At 45.3% G+C, this 22,071-nt stretch overlaps 1 protein-coding gene across 2 annotated transcripts in view; it reads left to right on the top strand.

Annotated features, from left to right (window-relative positions):
• The window catches only part of DMRT1 (doublesex and mab-3 related transcription factor 1), a 130,699-nt gene extending 110,135 nt beyond the window's left edge, over positions 1-20,564 (top strand). For both annotated transcript variants that reach the window (XM_003823349.4, XM_034967058.2), the window contains exon 5: positions 16,699-20,564. In XM_003823349.4, the coding sequence (XP_003823397.1) occupies positions 16,699-16,853 (155 nt within the window). In that variant the 3' untranslated portion in view covers positions 16,854-20,564. The remainder of the gene's footprint in view (positions 1-16,698) is intronic.
• The last annotated feature ends 1,507 nt before the right edge of the window (positions 20,565-22,071 follow it).

The following is a 22,071-nucleotide window of genomic DNA, read 5'->3' as shown; positions in this document are numbered from 1 at the left end:
ATTAGCTCACTGGTAAATCACTTTGAAAGGCTAAGCCTCTGGTAAGCTGGAAACACAGACCAGACATGGACAGTAACCTTAATCAGCAAGAATGCGTCTTTTCTGTAAATTATGAAAATTTGATGTAGTAAAAATAAAACTTGATTTATCCACTTACCTAGCAGTGCATTCTGTATACTGAATGGTACAGATGACACTTTAGCAATTTGCCCTGCCCCTAAAGATGACATCTCTGCAATGTCTAGAAGCTTCCTCTTTAAAATGAAAATATCAACAAGAGAGTTGGCAGCATGAAGCTTGCATGTACCTCTTGGGTAAATTAGTTTAATTGAATGCTTTTCTTTGAAGAGCTCCAAGCAATATACTTAAAGAATAGAACTGTTCTGGAGCAGATGGAGGGAGGGTATAAGTTGTAGTTTGACAGAAATGAGACCCTGGGAGTGGACCAGGGGCCACAGGATACTTAAGAACAGAAAAGAAGCACAGGTGTGAGGAAGATGCAGAGGACCAGGCAAACACGTAATAGAGAAAAAATGGCACCTTCTTCTGATTCTGTTTCAGGTAGTCCCTGGTGCCAGTTTGAAGCACTTACTGATTATCTGCTCTCTTCTTACAGGAAGGGAGGAGGGCCAGTGTCCATTCATATGCCTATTTTGAGCTAAGGAGCTTGCTATGCTATGTATATATTTTTAAAATCACAACAGCCTTTAACATTGTTGTTTTCCTCTAATAGATGAGGAATTGAGGCTCAGAGCTGTTACATGATTGCCCAGGGTCACATAACTAGTACATGACCCGGCCAGAATGTGGTCCCAGGTGTGTCTGATTACAGGTGTTTTTCTTCTGAGAACAGAGCCTTGTTTTATTCACAGCCATATCCCCTGTATCTAGAACAGTGCTGGGCACAGAGCAGATGCTCAGTAAATATTCTGTGAATTAAGTAACCAAATTAGCACCACACTGCCTTTTATGCATGAGTTTTAGTTAGTTGTGGAGGTAGATTAAGAAATAAAAAGGACTAACAGTAGTCATTGTTTTCCTTAGAGTACTCGGCTCCCAAAGAGGCTCTTCCAACACCTTGGACGTGAAATAAAACATGTTCTAAAATTTATACTTTAAAAATTATGGTGTAATCAAAAGGCCAGGCAGCCCATAAACCTGAGAATTTGTGCAATTGAAATAACATTTCTGATTCCCAGGAAGCTTGCGCCTAACAGCGGAAAGCATTTTTACATGTAAATTGGTCAGTTTTGAGATGAGCTGGTAATTTCTGAAATTAGCAGATTACTTATGCTTGAAGGAGCTGAGGTCGCCATTTGTTATTTGACTGCTCTTTGCCCTGAGCTTCGAAGCCAGCCAATAATGCAGTGAGTGCTGGACTTCCACTCTTTTTTTCAAATTAAAGATTTAATTACAGTCTTCACTGAAGATGAACCAAGTGTGAAAATACCTGATCTACTTGGAATGTGGGATGAGGGAGGAGTGTGTGGGTTGGAGTCAGTGCCTGGGCATTTAAATACTTTCAACAGTAACATTAAGGGTGAAATTAATTATATTGTGACCAAATGTTGGCGTGTTGGTTAGGCAGAGTCAGTGAAATTTATATTCTTTTTTTGTTGATCATTTTTTAAAGCCGAAAGGGTTTTTTTCCTTAGGAGATATTCTCATAGCCTATAGACTTAAATCTTTAAGACTTCAAAGGTTTTGAAAGATACACATCTTTGAAATGTATAGAGACTTTCTTTGTGGACTGGTACATGGTTATTTTGCATACATGCTTTGTGTGTCCCTGTGAAGAATGCGGATTTGTTCATTGTTGGATGCAGAATTTTATATATGTGGAGTCAAGCTTACTTACCTTGTTTACATTTGCAGTCAATTAATAATGAGAGTGATCTATCTAAAACGTATCTGACGGCCACCCCTTATCTATTTTTCTAAGGTAGTAGCTTTAATAAGCCTCCTTTATTATGGAGGAAAAAAAAAGTCTGTGTATCTTTTTGGTCTTCTAGCTTTAGTCATTCTGATATTTCTGTTAGTGTCTGGAGTTTAGTTATACCCATCCAAGGACTGAGTTTAAGGGTAGATTCGAGATGCCTCATTAACTCGCCATCATTGAGAAATGATCTGTTTCACATACATGCATTTATTTTCTAAATGACGAAAATCTTTTCTTGCAGTTGTCAAAGGCCTCTGCCCCCCGACCTTTGATGACAGGAAAGTTTATCAAGTGGATTCTTCTCTCTCGCCTGCAGGAAGCTGACCCATTCTTGAGGTTTTGGATTCGTTGCCACTTCTGTTGTTGTACTCCCTCTCCACTGCTGCTTAAGCTGCTTCTTAGTTTTCCTCGCCCCTTCCTTGACGTGGGGCCAGCAATCATCTCTTCTCTCTTGCCAGAGCTGCCTCTCCACCATTCTTTCCATGCATACTTACCTAGTGTGCTGATCACGATTGGTCTAGGAAACAGATTGGCTGGCTTTGTCTCATGACAGTGATCTTTCATTTATTCATCAACTACTATTTGTTGAGTGCTGGCCACATGTAAGTCTTTTAACTAGTGGCCACCAAAGGGCTTTAAAGATAGAACCATAACATGGTCCCTCCTCTGGTCTGTAGGGGAGTCATTAGATCCATAATGAGAGTGAAAGTGATAGTGGCACAAGGAAGGTGGAGTACTGTGGGCATTAGAGAAGGGGGATTAGAGGAGGTTGGCATTTGAGTTGAGTGTTAAGCTGTGGAGATTGGGGAAAGTCTGTGGGACTGGCATGAACTCAGCATCAAAGGCAGGGGACCTTAGAGGTCTGTGCAGGCATCTGGAGCAGGAGAGAGGCTAGGACGTGGCATAATAAGCACGGGGAGAAGTGGGCAATCAGATTGCTCTTCAAATGCCAGGCTAGGGAGCTTGGACCTTTGCAGAAACCACCAAAGGTGTTTATTTAGGAAAGATGTCAGAGACGTGCTTTTGGAAGCGTAACGGCCACCAGGGTAAAGTGAAGCAGAGAGAGAAGGGACTGGATAGGGCACTAGATGCTAGCAGAGAAGGTGCAAGGGGATGAGGGCTGGAATTTAGATGAGGGTGTGGTAGGATACGGTCATTGGAAAGGAATGATATGTGTAAGGAGGGATATGGCAGAGTTCAAGAGAGCAGGATGCAGCAGCTGCTTAGATGGGGGAGGGAGGTGGAGTAGTCTTAAGCTTGGAGTCTGAGCTGGCTAGAGAAGAGGGTGTGAGCCCAAGACCCAAGAGATGAGGGAGGGTCAGGTTTGTTATTGGAGGAGGAGAAGTTGGTAGGTTCAGTTTTTTTTGTTTGTTTTTTTGTTGTTGTTGTTTGGGCTTTATTTTTTTATTATTTTTTAGAGTCTTGCTCTGTCGCCAAGCTGGAGTGCAGTAGTACGATCCCGGCTCACTGTAACCTCTGCCTCCCAGGTTCAAGCAATTCTCCTGCCTCAGCCTCCCTAGTAGCTGGGATTACAGGTGCGTGCCACCACGCCCAGATAATTTTTGTATTTTTAGTAGAGACAGGGTTTCACCATGTTGGCCAGGCTGGTCTCGGACTCCTGACCTCGTGATCTGCCTGCCTCGGCCTCCCAAAGTGCTGGGATTACAGGCATGAGCCACTCGGCCTGGCCGTTCGTTAGCTATTTAAAATACAGACATAGTGCTCAGTAAGAAGTCAGGGAAAGAGATATACGTTGTGAAGTCATTTGCAATGAGGTGATATTTAAAGCCTTGTGTGACAAAAGAGAACCCAGTTCAGCAATTGGAGAATGTCAGTGCTCAGGGTTGGATTAGAGAAGAGGTGGTCAGTGGAGTGGGGAGGGCCTGGAGAAAGGAGAGTCCTGTGGCCTGAGGACTGGGGAGGAGGGAGAGGGTAGGGCATGGGCACTTGTCCAGTGCTCCTGAGAGAGGGCAGGAAAGAGCAGGGCAGGCCACTGGCATTGGTGACCAGCAGGTTACATGTGAGCATGAGGAAAGTTTTCTGGGAGTTCGACAGTAGCCAGTTTGCCAGCATTACTGTGTAATAAAATAGAGACAGGACAGTAGGTCATGACTAAGGGAGAGCAGGAAGAAGGGAAAGAAGGAAAAGATTAGTATAAAAGAGGCAAAAAACTTGGCTGGTGTGGTGGCTCACGCCTGTAATCCCAGCACTTTGGGAGGCTGAAGCAGGTGGATGGCTTGAGCCCAGGAGTTCAAGACCAGCCTGAGCAACATGGCGAAACCCTGCCTCTACTAAAAATGCAAGAAATTAGCTAGGCATGATAGTGCATGCCTGTAGTCTCAGCTACTGGGGAGGCTGAGGTGTGAGGATCACCTGAGCCCATGAAGTTGAGGCTGCAGTAAGCCGTGATAGTGCCACTGCACTGTCGGGCTATGGGTATGAAACCCTGTTTCAAAAAAAAGCAGCAGCAAAAAACTAAATCCTGCGTTTCACACCCATTTTGATGGCTGTCATTTAAAAAATAATCAGTGAACGGAAAATAAGTGTTGCTGAGATGTGGGTAAGTTGGAACTCTTGTGCATTACCAGTGGGGATGTGAAATGATGTTGTGGAAACCCATATGGCAGTTCTCAAAAAATTAAAGATGGAATTACCATACGGTCCAGCAGTTCTGCTCTGGGTAAATACCCCAAAGAATTGAAAGCAGGGTGTCAAAGAGATATTTGTATACCCAGGTTCATATCAGCGTTATTCAAAGGTGGATGCAACGCAAATGACCATTAGTGCATGGATGGATAAACAAAAGGTGTATACTTACACAATGGAATGTTATTTCGCCTTTAAAAGGAAGGAAATTCTGATGTATTCTACAACATGGATGAAACTTGAGAACGTTATGCTAAGTAAAATAAGCCAGACACAAAAGGACAAATACTGTATGAGTCCATTTATATGAGGTACCTACAGTAGTCAAAATCATAGAGCCAGAAAGTAGAATGGTGGTTGCCAGGAGTTGAGGGGAGAAGAGGATGGACAGTTATTGTTTAATGGGTACAGAATTTCAGTTTGGGAAGATGAAGAAGTTTTGGAGATGGATGGTGGCAGTGGTTGTGAATTTACTTCAAATGCATGTATTTCACTGAACGCTACACTTGAAAATGGTTAAGGGCCAGGTGTGGTGGCTCATGCCGGTAATCCCAGCACTTTGGGAAGCTGAGGCAAGAGGATCACCTGAGCCCAGAAGTTTGAGGCTGCAGTGAGTTATGATTGAGCCATTGCACTCCAGCCTGGGAGACAGAGCAAGACCCTGTCTCAAAAAAAAAAAAAAAAAACAAAACAAAAAAAAAAACAAAACCCAAAATTTAAAAGGCCATACAGACAATTTTTAAATGATGAAATTATAAATGTTCTGCTATGTGTATTTTACTACAATAAAAAATTAAGCAAATGCTGGAAGAAGCCAATTTGTTGACCAGGGGAAGAAATAATTAAATAAAAATGTATCTCATGCTTTGGTAAATAACTGCCAGCCTTTCTTTCCTTAAGTTCAGAGCCTCGCTCTCTTGACCCAGTACCAACAGGCCCTTTCTGGGATCATCTCACCCAGAGATCATAGGTGGTTGTTCTGAGAAGCCCCTTAAGAAAGTCTACAATTAAGTTTGGCTTCAGGTGGGCTGCAGCTAGGGAGAAAAAGGAAAACCTTTTTTGTTTTCCCTTTAATTTTTATTTTAGATTCAGGGGGTTCATGTGCAGGTTTGTTACGTCAGCATATTGCATGAAGCTGAGGCTTGGGGTATGAATGATCCTGTCACCCAGGTACTGAGCATAGTACCCAACAGTTAATTTTTCAACCCTTGCCTCCCCGCCAGTAGTCCCCAGTGTTGATCGTTGCCATCTTTATGTCCATACCCAATGGAACATCTTTTCTTGAAGGCAGACTAAAATACCTGTTGAAACATGAGCATGAGCTCACCTGTCCTGAAACAATTAAAAATATCATAAACACCTGGAGAGAAGGCGGCACAGTAACAATAACATTCCATGAATGCCTTATATTGCCTACAGACTAAACCTCTTTAGGGTTAAAGTCCTTTCTTGGGGCTAATTGGAAAGAAGGTATTTAAACCACAAAAATGTTTTAAGAAATACATATATTAAAGAATTTTAGCAATTGGAGTCTTATGCAATGTATACAAATATTATTTCAGAAAAGCCTACACAGTCTGTGCTGTTATTTTCTTATTTCTCTTCAGCCCTAATGTGAACCATTCCTAAACAGTGTGCACTTGCTTCTGTAATCTGAACTTACCTTATCATCCACGATGGCCGTGTTATATTTAGGTGGTAAAATAACATGTGCAACTTTGAGTAGGCATGTATTCTCCTGTCTGGAAATGCCTAAAATGTTCAATCTTGATTGTTTTTCGATTCGTATATGTTCTATTTAGATGTGTCCTGGTATTTGCTTCCTTCTTCTATTTTAGAAGAAAATATTGAGCTGAGGGCGGTGGCTCACGCCTGTAATCCCAGCACTTTGGGAGGCTGAGGCAGGTGGATCACCTGAGGTCAGGAGTTCGAGACCAGCCTGACCAACATGGCGAAACACTGGCTCTACTAAAAATACAAAAATTAGCCAGATGTGGTGGCGGGCGCCTGTAATCCTAGCTACTTGGGAGGCTGAGGCATGAGAATCACCTGAACCCGCAGGCAGAGGTTGCAGTGATTGGAGATTGTGCCACTGCATTCCAGCTTGGGGGATAGAGTGAGACTCTGTTTTTAAAAAAAGAAAAAGATGAAAAATATTAATAATTTATGAATCTTAAATTTTCATTAATGCTAGTTATAGTTAGAAAGAAACAGAAGGAAATAGTTGGCATAGTATGATAAGGCAACATTGAAGTTTTGTGTGTTACATGTAATGTTCACCATAAATAGTAATAATATTTGCTTTTTGAAGAATATGAGTCTCCCAGTAGTAAAGAGAAAATAATTTGCTGTATGCAATCCTCTACCGTGCTACTAGCATATCATTTGTGCCACAATATTTATTTTCAAATTATAAGCTGCAAATTCTATAAAATTCTACTTGAGAAATGGCTTGGGAACTTTCTCTCATATCCACTTAATTGCAAAGTGTCAGAATATTTTTATTTTTGGAGATGGAGTCTTGCTCTGTCACTGAGGCTGGAGTGCAATGGCGTGATCTCAGCTTACTGCAACCTCCACCTCCTGGCTTCAAGTGATTCTCCTGGCTCAGCCTCCCAAGTAGCTGGGATTACAGGCGCACACCACCACACCCAGCTGATTTTTGTATTTTTAGTAGAGACAGGGTTTCACCATGTTGGCCAGGCTGGTCTCAAACTCCTGACCTCAGGTGATCCACCCGCCTGGACCTCCAAACTCTCTGGGGGTTACAGGCGTGAGCCACCACGCCTGGTCCAGAATATTTTTAAATGAAAAACTTTCTAAAAACCATATAGCTAAAGATGCGCATCCTAAGTATAAATATTTTGTTAAACATTGTGTTTTATTAGAGATTATATAAATCTAAAGTGAAAGGCTAACTGCAGTTTGTGGATTAGATAGGAAACCAAGCTCATTGGCGCTCTAGATGAGAAGGCAGTGTTGACATTATTGTGACCAGCTCCTCTGGCAGTGGTGTTGACTCCAAAACTGTAATCCTTTTTCTTAGCCTTAACGAGATGCCCATCAAGGTTGGGATTTCCATCACACCTTACCCTTTCAGGCTGGAGCATCTGTGATTCTTCTGCAAGGCTGCTTTAAAATTTTCTCATACTGCAAAATATCTGGACAGCCAACCTAGTTTGTAGAGTGGCAAATGTCACAGCCTACTTTATGGGTTTGATTACTTTTGTATCTGAGAAAACAGCTTTCCCAGAATCAAATGATAAGTCTATTTCAGAGACGACTCATAGAGCATCTTCTTTGCCCAGCCTGCCTTCGTTACTGAGATGATCACGTATATATTTAAGTCTGTTTTCAAATGCAGTTGTGGTGTGTGTGGCCAACCCAGTCATGGCACCTATATGTGGATCTGAGCACTCATTTGCATTGCACAGAGTCCCTGAGGAACTCATTAAAAGCTGGGGGCCTTTGGCCTGGGCTGACAGGGTCCTGGTGCCACCACTTGTCAGAGGGTGTGTTTGATGCTGCTTTTCCCTTTGCCTCTGTGTCCAGGCTTTGCATAGAGTCACTATGTAGTAACTACAGGCAGAATTGATTCAAACACTTGTACTCTAAACTCCTTAAACTGGTTTTATTGTTGTTGTTGTTGTTTTGTTTTGTTTTTTGTTTTTTGAGATGGAGTCTTGCTCTGTTGCCCAGGCTGGAGTGCAGTGGCACGATCTTGGCTCACTGCAACCTCTGCCTCCTGGGTTGAAGCGATTCTCCTGCCTCAGCCTCCCGAGTAGCTGGGATTACAGGCATGTGCTACTATGCCCGGCTAATTTTTGTATTTCCAGTAGAGATGGGGTTTTGCCATGTTGGCCAGGCTCGTCTTGAGCTCCTGACCTCTGGTGATCCACCTACCTCAGCCTCCCAAAGTGCTAGGATTACAGGCGTGACCCACCGCACCCAGCCACCTTAAACTGGTTTTAGACTTGAGACTGTCTGCCAGTGCATGCATGGGTTAGTCCTGTTTTATGGTTGCAGTGTGTCTTGTGAAGGCTACATTCCATTGTTTTTCTCACTCATGCATCCATTATTAAACACCCACTGTGTGCTCTGCACTGTGCTGGACAATGGATGGTAGACATTCGCAGCTCAATTTCCATTTACCCGAGGTTTGTCTTTTACCTTGTGGACTTTGTGTCTTTGCCTCCAGGTGGTTCTCCTGGCTCTTTGCCCTAGCCTGATTCAGTGGAGTCGGCTTGCCTGTTGGCCCAGCCTCAGGAATGGTTAAGTGTCACTGAAGGCCTATACATGATGCCGTGAAAAGCACAAACAATAGACTCAGGTTTTAGCTTGGAATTCATTTTAACTTTCAGTCTTTTGGTGTGTAAAGAGGGATGAAGAAAGCAATCGTTGACTTTCCTTCACATCAGAATTGAAACTTGTCCAAGAACATTCAGAGGTGTTGGGTGTGTTGTCACTTTTTTTCCTTTCTCAACCAATGTTTAATAAAAATCCTATTAATTTACAATGGAGTACAGACACTCACAGTTCTTTCCTGGAGAAGAGTATAGGCTTCTGCCAGAGGAGAGGGGACAGAAAATAATGAGTAACAAGTGTATAGACCTTTAGGGTTTACAAACTATTTTGTCTCCTTGATCCTCAATGCAACTTTGTGAGATATTTATTACCTTCCTTTACAATTGAGGAAACTGAGGCACAGGGTGTTTATTGAGGTGCCAGTGTGGATGGCAGAGCTCCTGGTCTTTCTGGACAATTCTCAGACGGTGGCTGCTCCTGGCTGAGGGGTAGGAGCTGGGCTTGGCCCAGCCTGACAGGTGCTCCTAAGTGAGAGGAGCCAGCCAGAGGCAGGCCTCCCTCAGCCCTCCTGCCTAGCATGCAGTGTGGTGGGAAAACAGTTTCCCAGAAAGGAGGCTGTGTTTCTGCTGCCTCTTCGAGCTCAAGAAAGATGAAGTAGGGTGGGGTGGGGCAGGTGTAGACAAGGGAAGTGGAGTGGGGGAGCAGTGCTGAGATGAGAAGTGACGCTAGGAACAGGGCTCAGTTCAGACAGCATCAGGTGCTGAGATGTGGTTGTCACCGGGCCACACGTGTGGGTGACCACAGGAGGGAATGTAGCACTTAATGGGGCCCCACGCCTTGTGTATAATCCTCCTAAGTGCTCTACTGTATCCCCAATTTTACACATGAGGAAGCAGAGACATGGAGAGGTTAAGGGACCTGTCCAAGGTCTTCAGGTAGTAAGACAGACAGCCCACCTCCGGAGCCCACACCTGACCCCTCTACTCTGTTGCATTCTGACCCAGGGACAGTTTCTGGAATGCCTCGTTTTAATTCCCTTTAGTAACAACATCCTGCAGCAAACCCACACACTGGGTAACTCTTTGCTCTTCTCCCCTCAGAACGCAAGCCTCGTTGTGACAGGGCTCCAGGAACCCAGTAATTGTAGATTAGGAACAGATGAGACCTGTACTTATTTGGAGACATTGACACCTGTGCCATGTACTTCCCAGAGTTCCCAACTTTTAGGACAAACTTAGGCTCAAAAACCACAGATTCTTCCTCCAAATGCTAGTCTGAAGGGATGGTTTGCTTGATCATGGGATAATAATGCTATTTTCTGTTTGGTTTATAAAGTATGTTCACAGACATTCTGGTGTTTGATTTGATGCCAGCCATCTTCTCACCTCCCTCCTCAAAAAGATTGAAAAAGGCAGAACTGATGTTAACAAGGGGCCCGTTCAAGTGAGGAATAGGTTGTTTTGCCTCTTGGATGTGACATTCAGGCTATTACATAGTAAACATGTATTCCTGGTTCTCTGAAAAAGGCAACATGTATGTGTGGCCTGGAATAAACAGACCTTGTACTAAATCCTGATATGATTCTGATGCGTTCAAAAGCAAGAATCTTCTCACATTAAGACATGGAGATTTAGACAGCTGACAGAGGAATTAAGGAAACTAATATTTGTTGAGTAAACATTACTCCAGTAATCTTCACTACTGTCTGTTATTACCCCCTTTTCACAGATGGAGAAACTAGGGCGCAGGATGCTTAAGCAATGTCCCAGGTACCAGAGGAGTTTTCTTAAAAGCCTAGGTCGTGTTTATTTTACTGGAGAGCAGAGGAGAGCAAAGAGTCAGTCAGTCTGTGGGTTTACTGCAGGATGTTGTTACTAAAGGGAATTAAAAGCCACACGATGATTAGGTGTTAAGACTTAATATATTTTGGTTAAAACATAGTTTTAGAGTGACTTTGACTGTTTGGATTGCGTGTATCACCAAATGCGACACCCCTGGACGGGACTAGTCAACTGAGTCAGTAAAAGTGAGTCAGCCCCTCGTGTGCACGCTTGCTCACCTCTGAGAGGGTTTAGGAAGAGATGTCAGTGGGAGGAAAGTTCCCACAACTGACTGAGTTTGGGGGCAAGGGAGCAGTCTGGAGCATCACCATTGCTGACAGGCAAGAAGGGTTTTTTGGAAGGTGAGGAGTGAGGGGAGAGGAGGTACTTCAAAGGGTGCTGAGCCCCTATCAGGGTAGGGCTGCTGCCGTGGACATGTTGATTATTCATGGCTTTGAGACACAAGTTGCGTGTGGTGACCTCCTCCATGAAACAAGCAGGGAATGTGGGGACCCACCAGCTTTCTATGCTGTGGTCCAGGAGGGCTTGGGTGGGGTGGGGTGGGTTGGAGGTGGCACTGGGGACCCACCAGCTGCCATGCTGTGGTCCAGGAGGGCCTGGGTGGGGTGGAGGTGGCATTGGAGAAGGAACGCCTGGCCGTGAGCTAATTTTGCTTGAGTCCCTGGTGGGGTATAAGGCTGAATGCGCCCCTTCTTTCTCTTCCCTTTTTGCATACCATGTTAATATAAACAAAAAAGGCTTCTTCCCTTTGCTTATCGGTTGAACTCTGTAAGTGGGGAAGGGAGTAAGTTTGATGGGTGCATTTTCACTTAGTTTCACAAGCAGCAGGGAAACTAATCTGCAGCTACAGTAGGACCAGACTGTGAGCCCAGGTTCTCAGACTCCCGGGCCAGTGCTCCCCCAACCTCTGACATGCTGCAGAAGGATGCTTGCTTGGCTCTGTTCCTTTTGAGAGTTAAAAAATTGGCCTACTGTTATTTTGTGAATTGTGTGTACATTATGTTTTACATAAAATTTAGAGGGAAAGAGGTAATGCTGCATAAATATGTACTTTCTGTTAAGTTCACCTCGTTTTTAAAGTATGCTATTTGCCAGTGCTTGCAAAGGTTGTGATAGTTGTATCAACGAGGAAGCACTGATAATTTACCTGATTCCATCTGTAGGATCTTTCATTTAATTTACCTGATGCCATCTATAGGATCTTTCATTTACAGTGATTGGCCAGTTCTCTCTACAATACGCAAAGTGCAGAGCTAGCCCCCTTCAAAACCGATACTCGATTTTAAAGCTGATAACTAAGATATGGTGTTACGGAAAACCCAATCCTATGCTCCACTCTCTCATCACTACTCTTTAATTGCACTCGGGGGAAAAACACATTTAATTGTTTCAACGATCATTACTTTTTTTTTAGTAAATTTATAGTAAATGGAGGAGATTACCAAAGGGCTATTTTTTTCTCAGCTTGTGGTTTCTAATTACATCAGTTACAGCTCAGCCTTCTTCTTAACTAGAGTGCAGGCATGAACTGGAAAAGAATGAGCTAATCCATGATAGATCAGGTGGAATAAAGATCTCCATTCATATCTTTACCTTTTATCCCTTGTTCTGAGTGCCAAGAATTAATGCTATTTGAAAGTACAAACTGAACCTGCCAAGCTTTGGACAGCTTAGATAATCCTTATTATTTTAAATGTTAGTGAGAAGGGCAGCAGTTCCACTCTGGAAAAGAGTTCTATTGTGAAACATTAAATATATGCTAAGTGGTATTGATTGCACATGATTTTATTTCCAAACACTATGGTTATCATGAAGTGGAAGAATTTGTTGTTTAAGAAATTTTCATCAGCTTTTCATCAGATTCTTTCTTATGCCTACAAAATCTAGGAAACTGAAGAGGCCAGCAATTTTGTCTGTCTGCCTTGGCAGTCAGCATCTAGATGAAGAGTTGGAAACAACTGAAAAATGCCACTTGTATTTTATTTTAAAATGGTTTCTTAGGAGTTTAATAGTGTTTAACATATAGAGGAAGGAAAAATGTTTTTAAAGCATGAGTATCCTGTTTTCTCACATCACTGGAAGAGAATTATTCGTTCCAGTCCATTGACTTCCAACAGATCATTCAAGTTAAAAGTCAGGGGTCTTTGCAATGTCAAAAGATTTAGCGCTTAAGAGTTTTGTGGTTTTTTTTAAAGAAGGTTTTCTTTTTTGACAGTATAAATATTTTTCAAAAAGAATACTCATGGTTAGCTGGCATCAAAATCATCTTGAAGTGTTTTTTCCCCTCATTGGTAAGAATGATCCTGTGTAAGGATTTTGTTTATTTTTAAATCATAATAAAATAACATCCCAGTAGCTTCGGTAGACAAATAGGCTTCTTGAGAGAAAACAGATACTAGATTTGCTGGTTCAAACAAGGGTCAGCCTCGGAGGTTTACCCACCTTTCATTGTAACACAAAAAAATATCAGATTGGCAAGTTTTCCTTTTTTCTTTTCCTTACTTTTCAGTCTCTGCTGTGGTGTGCAGAAATAATTTCTTCTATTTCTGTAAATGCTGGGAGGCTATCAATGATTATAGGGTAGTATAATCCTTAATTGTTTATTGCCTGTGAATGCTTCCTGCCCCCAACCCCAGTGCAGCTGTGGCCCCAACTCCCTTCCCCAAGCACAAGGGCAGTACACTAACATCTTCACTGATGGTGTGTTGAGCATCTCAGGCTCAGTTATTCTTCCTTTCTTCGGGATTATTCCCCAGAGTGGAATTACCAGGTCAGAGGGGCTGAACAGCTTTATGGTTCTTATTACATGTCACTAGATTGCTGTCCAGAGAGATTGAACCAATTTCTAGTGCTACCAATACTATCTGTTCCCCCACAGTGCCACTGATGCTAGGAGTTAGCATTTTTACAAAATGACCTAAGACAAGACTTTTGAGTTGAAATTAGCCTTGTGTAGAGCCCCTTAGAATCAAAGAGCGAAAAGCATCATTTAGATTTTTGAATTTTTAATTGGTATGAAATAATTTACAACGGTCAACTATTAGCCTTCTCCTTCCAAAAGTTTAAGGAAGCTGCATTAAAATGGAAAAGGTACCTCTGAGGCACGATCTTTAAGGATGGTAGTAAAAGTGATTTTGGACATTAGTCACTAAGGAAAAACACACTCAATCTTCTCATGTACTTAGAACTCTATGAGGTGCTATACAAAAATGAGTTTAAACAGATACTATCCCTAACTTCAACAGCCTATTATTTAAAAACAATGCTAAGCCTTGAACAAATGTAAAAATAACATGGGTTTAGATTTGGAGTGGAGAAACACTATAAAAAATACAGTTGTTTTTCAAAACAGGGTGAGTTTTACATTTCCTCTAGAGTGCAGTCATGCATTAAAAGTATGCTCGGAGCCCCCCTAGTCCATGCAGGTAATATTCTGCATGCTTTGTGGCCCCATGTCGCAAGAGTACTTTCCAAGAAAATATTCATAAGGCAAGTTAGAGCAAAAGGGGGATATTGTCAAATTCCTTTCTTTTGCAAAATTCCCACTCCTCCCCTTTTTAGTCCCAAGTTGGCTAAATGAGGAGAGGGCATCTCCCGGGGCATCTCCCAGTCAGCTGCTAACTGGAAACAGGCCCAGGGCTCTGAACATGTTGGGAGAACACATACCTATTCCTTTACAAGCCTCTGCATCAGCTTGGCAAAGGTCCGTTGCTTTGCCTCGTTAAACTCACACAGAGATTGGGAAGGTTCAGCTGCCAGTTCCGAAATGTGGGGCCCAGGAGAAGGTTGGTGCAGGGGCCAGAGCACGCCAGAGTCAGCCTAATCAGTACAGTGCTGCCCTTGACAGCTTGCACAGGATCCCTATGTTAAACGGGGAGAGTAATTCTCTCAGTGAATGGTTTGAGGGTGAAATACCTCACTAAAGTATGTGTGTGGCATACAGGTAGTAGTCAGTAATGTTTACTGTTCTTCTCCATAGCTTCTATACAGAGAAACTTCTGTCACTGGTTGGGGGTGGGGACATTAACGCACGGACTCCAGGAAGCTCTTAGTCGGCTCTCCACATCTGTATAGTAACAAGATCTCAAAGCAGTCTGCTGCCTTTGGAAAACATTTCTCTGTGCATATGTATGACAACCAGGTGCATGTATACAATTAATAAATCACCTGGGATTTGCATGGAATTTCAATGCATATAACAATACAAATTTAGTAAGATACTTTTATGAACTGTAATAAGATGAAGGCTTCAGATTTCCTAGATTCCTAGTTTTGGTTGCTATATTTATATATGCATATGTGTGCTTTTTTGTTATAAAATACTACTTAATGACTCCCTTTAAATTAAAAAAAATTTTCCTATATTTTAAAGCTTACAAACTTATCCTTTGCTTTTTATTTACATTATTAAAGACTAAACAAATCTATCAATATAAAAAGCAACCACTTGTCAGGAAATTGCCTAAATTGTTTTTTAAATTTATTCACTTACTGAATTTTCAGATCATCTCTTTCCTTCTTGGATATTGAGGTAGCTGTACAAAACTATCCGTTTGTCTATCTGTCTACCCATATGTCACACTGGAAGAAGGGGGCTTTCTGAAAGAATTTGGTCCAGTGGAGTGGTAAAGGGTCTGCTTCTTAAATCCTAGCTCTGTTCTTTTATTTCTGTGTGGTTCCACTAGCTGCAGCAAACCTTTTCCAAACCCGTAACAAGTGTAAATAGTGTTCAGTTGTAAAAAGGTCTCTTTTCAGCATGGTAATATACCTTATTAAATTCCAAACATAATAAGTATTGATGGCAAACACATCAGGACCCAGTACAGCTTCTACTATGATTTAGTTCTCTACAAATGACTTCAGCACTCAGCTCCCAATGCATTTTGCTAATTACATCATAGATTTCCCTATTGATGAACACAAGCTGAATTAACACAGAAGCACTAATGTACCCTTTCACCATTATTGTTGTACAAGAAGCCGTGGCAGATGCTGGCAGTTAGTTACACAAACATTAGTATTAACGATTGGCCATTTGGAATTGGTGACAAACTACTGCCCGGCAGAATCCTGAGGCTGAAACCAATCAGGAAGTTAATGAGGAGAGAAATTACCACTGCAGCTTCCCCTTAATTACATTCACACTAGGCAGGAAGGGAGTTCTGGGGGTGGATCTAAACTCAGCTAAGGTTAAGAAGGTCAGAGACCCTTTTGCTTCAGTTTTTTATCTACTGTGGCTGCTAAGGTTGCAAAAGTTGCTTAACACCTTATTACTTTTGCATCCTTCATATTTAATGTGGGTTTTCCAGTGGAGTTTTATGTTCCTAGGTTTGCTTTCACAATTTGTATCTGACTTCTATTTTAGTGTGATGTAATTTATTTACTTTTCTGTTTTTACAGTTTTTCTCTCCCATTTACTGTCTTTTACTTTTTAAAAGTTACGTATGCTGACATCCCCTTCCCCCGTCTTTGTCCTGTTATGCCAAGAGAAATAATAGTAAAGTTAATATGCTATCAACTTCACCTGCTGTATCTTGAAAAAGTAGGGTGGGTTACCTGTTATGGTGGAAACGCATGGGTGGAGTCTTGCTTGAGGTGATTTGTCAGATGGATCACTTGACAAGTTTCATCAGCATACTTTGCATAAAGGGGAGGAGTCCGGTGAAGGGTGGAAATAGTTTCCCAAAGAGGATACAGCCGACTTGTTTTGTTTTTTAATGAACGTTAAACTGGAACTCTGCTATCTAGCTTACTCCTTTCGTTAAATAGGTATACTGTGTAGAATACTATTTTTTTATTCTAAAGAAATGCTAGGAGTTTTAATGAGTGTCTGTAAAAACACTTTCAACTCAGAATAGAAATGGAGAGCGTCACTTTCTTTGTTGTAACCTAATTGAATAATGAATGTATAAAGACCAGCCACTTTTAACATACTCGTCTCCCTTTCTCTCTCCCCTCACTTCCCAGTATTCTCGCCGCCCAGCAGTCAAGATTCTGGCTTGGTTTCCCTCTCGAGCAGCTCTCCTATTAGTAACAAGAGCACAAAGGCAGTGCTTGAATGTGAGCCTGCGTCGGAGCCCAGCAGCTTCGCAGTCACTCCCGTCATCGAGGAGGACGAGTGAGCAGTGCCTGCTGCCGATGGCGGTTCACTTGGAGTAACAGGCTTATTCCACTTTCCATGGGGTTTGTTAATATTTTGCATTGACTCATACTATCTTAACTGTTGAGAACGTATTTGGTTTATATTCTTTAGAGTTTAGTCCAGAGGCTGTAACACATTTGTAATACTTTAGGGTCGGTGACTACCATCTGCATGATTTAAGTGCTTTACTCACGGAGTTTAAATAATAGTGTTCATTTTTTTAATGACACTGGTTTCATGTAGTTTTCAAGAAATGAAAGAATTCATTCAAGTGAAGCCATTTGTGTGCCTCTAAATGAGTCATCTAATTAGATGTTACTTTTAGTTTTAAAATGAAATCTTAGGTGCCTTAGGGTTTTTTTTTTTAAGTATTTTTTAAAAACCTGCAAAGATATAAATTTAGTCAAGTTACCTGACAGGTGAGAAGAAAAGAGCAGGCAAAATTAGTGATTTTTTTAGAAGTCTGCTAAATGGATATATTGTGTGTGTTGCTGTTGGAAATAGCCCCACCCCATCCTCCCAATCCAAAACGTAACTGAAATATAATCAGAAACATTAAAGCCTGTAAAAAAAAATTGCTGCGTTTTTGGTAAAGGGTGTAATTTGTAAACAGTGCAATTTAAAGTGACCTTAGTGATGCAGAGTTCCTGAGTGGTGTTTGTAGAATGAGTTTATCATACATTCTTTCTACTACTGGAAAAAAATGGATGCAGTCTGGACTGTTGTAACCTTAGGTTGTAATCTGATTTGGAAATAAGTACATCTTTAAAAGTTGCTACAGATTTGAGTTCATTATTTTGTTAAAAATTGCTATGGAGTACTTTGTTATGTAACAGAAGCCATCCTGAAATGAAACTAGTCTAAAAAAATTCATTGTTCTGCTTAGTTGCAGCTGTACCTGAAATAAAAATGTTATTGATGACTGAATTTTCTTGTGTGTATATTTGGTGAGCGGTATTAAACAGGAAAAAAGAAATTACTTGTATTTTCTTCGCTCTGTGCTTTGAAAACATCTATTTGATTTCACCCCCATCCGTTGTAATCAATAACCTGACCATCTTGTTTTTTATTAAATGCACTTACTCTTAATTTCATCCACCAGTGGTTTTAGAGAGAATAATGTGGAGTTACCTATATAGGTTTGACATTATAAATCACTTCTTGGGGCTGAATCGTATAGCGGTATCGATTGATCCTGATATATCACAGAAATTTACTGTCACTTCTGTTTTCAATTAAAGATACAATCAGTCAGATAATGACTTAATTGGATTTTACAGAAGATTGAGTTTTATTGCCCAGTGCTTTACGAGTTTAGTTAAGGAAGATCATTTTATCACACTTGTCAGGCTGCTGCTACTGCAGCCGTGTGCCCTTCGGCGGGCGGCTGTAGCTGTAGCTATTGTGACGGCTGCGGCGGAGGCTGCGGGCGCGCGGGGAAGGGAAGCGGACCGCGGAGTCGTCACCTCCGAGGTGTTTCTAGTGGCCTCCCGGAAGATGATCCCGCGCCCACCTTGCCCGCGTGTTCGCGGGCCCCTGCCCACCGCCCCCTCTATTTCTTTAGGTCTGGCTTTTGAGGATCCCGGAGTCTCGCAGCTCCCGCCATTCCGCAGATAACCTCAGCACACTTAATTGTGACCCGCGGGGTGGTTGGAGAAGCTCCGCACGCCTCCTCAGTGGGAAAGTGTCCCCTCTCCGCACTGCCCCCTTCAGTCCCCCTGCATTTCTGCAAAGTCAGGCAAGGCCCAGGTAGGCTGCCAGTGCGCTCTCAGCCTTGACTGAGCACCTTTCGGGCCTCTGCTGAGCCCCGAGAGCCAGGTTTGGCTCGGCGGAGCGGGCTTGGGCTGCGCAAGCAATGCGCATCGTGGCCGCCTGCACCCTGGGAACTAGGCCTGTCCAGCGGGCAGCAGCCTTATTTTTGAAAAGGCCCTTCTAAACCCACCGGCCTCGCCTAACGCCGTTTGGTGCTGCATCCGAGCGGCCTCACGCGGTCCCCTGGAAGGGCCACTCCCAGCGGGAGGGCGGGGCCCTGGACCTCCGCTGGCCACGCAGGGTCTCAAGCTGACCGGAAGACCCGGCTTTTGGCCTGTGTCCAATAGCCCCAGAAGAGAGGGGTCTGGAGCCTTCCTCCCACGCGTAGTGACGCTCAGGTTTCCCCGGGCTGTTAGTCTTGACCCAGGAGAGTGCAAGACAGGCCCAAGGCCTGGGGGGATCGCGTTATCAATGTCCAATTCTAAACACAAGGTAGGGCACAGACAGTACATCTTCACGGCTGGATTTTAACCGTATTTTAATAAGCACATTCGAGGGGGTGTCAGTTTCCCCAAGCTCTGCCCCCTTCCGCGGGCGGGATCCATGGTGTGTGCAGTGGAAGAGTGCGCAGAACGCGTGTGTTCAAGTGTGGGCGTGGCAGGCGTCGTGTGCTCGCCCGGCGCACTGTGCGGATTGCCCAGACAGCCTTGACAAGTTTTGCAGACGTTTGGGTGCCACGGTGTGGGGAAACCGAGGCAGGAGCGCCAGGCCTAATTCTCCTGGACTCTTGGTGAGCGGCCGCTACTCCACGAGGGGCTAGAAGCAAAGGGAGCACGCGCTTTTCCCCAGGCCGCCTCTAGCTGCCGCAGTGGCTGAGGGCGCTGATGAGCCCTCCCCGCTTCCAGCGGACTCGACCCGCGGGCTGACAAGCCACCGCAGCAAGCAGGCCGCTGGGTTCGCGCCGCCGCCCCGGGGCCCTTGGCTCATATTCCACCTCGTGTCCTGCAGACCCTGCGCCACTGAATTGGGGCCCAGGACGCCCTGGGTGACACTCGCCTTCTTGCTGCCACAACCACCGTCATACCCGCAGCCGGGGCTCCCTCCGCTGACCACGCTTGGAGACCCCAATCGGGGACAGAGGTGGGAGTCAGACCCCCCCCCTGGCCTGCACTGCCGTTTCCCTCGATTCTTGCGGAAACAAGACTCCCGCCCACACATAAAAATGCAGCTCCCGGCCACCGGGCGCCGGTGGCTCACGCCTGTAATCCCAACACCTTGGGAGGCCGAGGCGGCCGGATCACTTGAGGTCAGGAGTTCGAGAGCAGCCTGGCCAACTACTAAAAATACAAAAATTGGCCAGGAGTAGTGGTGCATGCCTGTAATCCCAGCTACTCGGGAGGCTGAGGCACAAGAATCGTCTGAACCCGGGAAGCGGAGGGAAGCAGCGAGTCGAGATCGCGCCACTGCACTCCAGCCTGGGCGACAGAATGAGATTCCGTCTCAAAAAATAAATAGAAATAAAAATATGCAGCCCCCTCCGCTCCACTTGAACTTTAATGCTGAACCGGTTTCCCACGTATACGTGTATCGCACCGCATTTTGACGCTTTGCATCGAGTCGCATTAATGGCGCTTTTGAGAACGCGTCGTCGCGCTTTACAGAGAAACCCTAAGGGCAGCCTGTGGAGGGGCAGGGGATACTCATTGGCTTTCCCTGCAGGCCCCGTCCGCCGGGCGGGTTAGGGTCGTGGCAGCCTGCCCGCGCGCCGCTGACTCTCTGGGAATTTTGTCCGGGAAACTGGCGTAGGGCCCTGGCTCTCCCTTCGCCCTCCGCGCACACGCGGACGAGGCCTTAGATCCACAGACTTTTCTAGGCCCTGCGCCTTTGAAGCTGGGCCACCGCCAGCCGCTCGCGATTCTCACCTTCAACAGTCGCCCCCTTGCCCCTCCCCCACCCGCCTGCCCTCGGAAGCGGGTCGCCTCCACTCCACCACCTGCTTCAGTTCCTCCCCCTCGGCGCCCCTCCGGTCCCCACCCCCGCCCCGGTCCAAGAAAACCAGCAAACCAAACTTTTCCACAGTTGAAAGCCGCGGCCCGCGAGGCCGGGCGGGGAGGGGAAAGCGGGGCGTGTCTGGGGGGCGGGGCCCCGAGCACTCCGGAAGTTGCCCCGCCCAGGAGGCTCCCGGGCCGGGAAAGTGAGGAGAGGGCCCGGGCCTGCTTTCGTCCTGCTGTGGCGCCCCTCAGCCTCCCCTACTCCCAGTTCCGGCGTCTCCGCAGGGCGCCTCGGCCTGGCCTCCGGGCAAAGTTCGCGCTCACTGTTCCTGGGGTGTCGGCCGCGCGGGCCGTTTCCCTTCATTACTCCCGGGCCCCTGAAGCCGAACGCTTTCCCAGAAGCGCGCAAATCCGCTTGCTTTCCCCGCGGCTGGGCTTTGTTCAGGGACAGCGAAGGAGGAGGCGGGAGGCTGGGGAGGTTTTCTGGAAAAGGGACTTGTCCCGAGGAGGAAGTGCCCCAGATCCCTGAGAGCCAACGCTCTGGGGAGAAGAAACTTGCCTTATCCCTTGAATGTTGCTCAAATTACCTAAAATTATTTTTTCAGCCCTTGTGTTTTAAAGTCGCAGGGTAAAGATTATCTTAAGACTTAACATCAGCGCTGCTCATCTTTACGTTGGTGGACACGTGCCACATTTTTTCCTTTGCACTGAAGGTGGACAGGGTCTGCGACCCTCCCTTCCGAGACGGTGCGGGCAAGCGGCCGACGTCCCCGGCCGGACTCGCGCCCTCCTGCTACTCGGCGTCGGGTCCGCTGCGGGCGCTCCCGACAGGGAGCTGGAGTCGGACGAGCGGCTGCCCCCAAGGCCTCCGGGAACCGCGGCCCAGCGGGGAGCGCCCCGGGCTCGCGCTTTTCCAGTTCGCTTGGAAAGCGCGGGGCTGAGGTCGCGGCCCTGGGCCCTCGGATGAAGCCGTGCCGTAGCTACCGCTCAACCCCACAACAGGCTGGCGCGGTCTTGTATCCAGGCTGGGTCTGAGGAATCCGCAAGGGGGAGAGCGCTAACTCCTAGACGTGAGCCGCTGCTGGCTTCGAGAGTTCGAGAACATGAAGGACCTGGCTTCTCCTGCCCGGTCGGCTTAGGGCCAGCGAGGTCACAGGCCGTTCTGCTCTCCCTGTTTGTCCCCAAAGGCCTCGGCACGTGGGGATCTGGAGCAGGCCTCAGGCTGCGACCCATCTCTTCCCCTACCAAAATTATGTGGGGACAACAGTCCAGGACCTTCCCCTGTTCAGCGGTATCCCCGGGCCGGTGACCCCGGGGTTCAGTCGTCTCCCCGACCCCAAGCGGCCTCTGCTTTCCACCCCTCGCCCCGGAGGGCGGCTTCGGGAATCTCATGGGGGGTTTGCATGAGTCTGTCCCCAGGCAACTGAGGGAGAACCAAGACATTACTGGCATCTA

Source organism: Pan paniscus, chromosome 11, assembly GCF_029289425.2.
Source record: "Pan paniscus chromosome 11, NHGRI_mPanPan1-v2.0_pri, whole genome shotgun sequence".
Classification (NCBI taxonomy): Eukaryota; Metazoa; Chordata; class Mammalia; order Primates; family Hominidae; genus Pan; species Pan paniscus.
The sequence above is the reverse complement of the archived record's forward strand: the minus strand, read 5'-3'. Positions and strand labels throughout refer to the sequence as shown.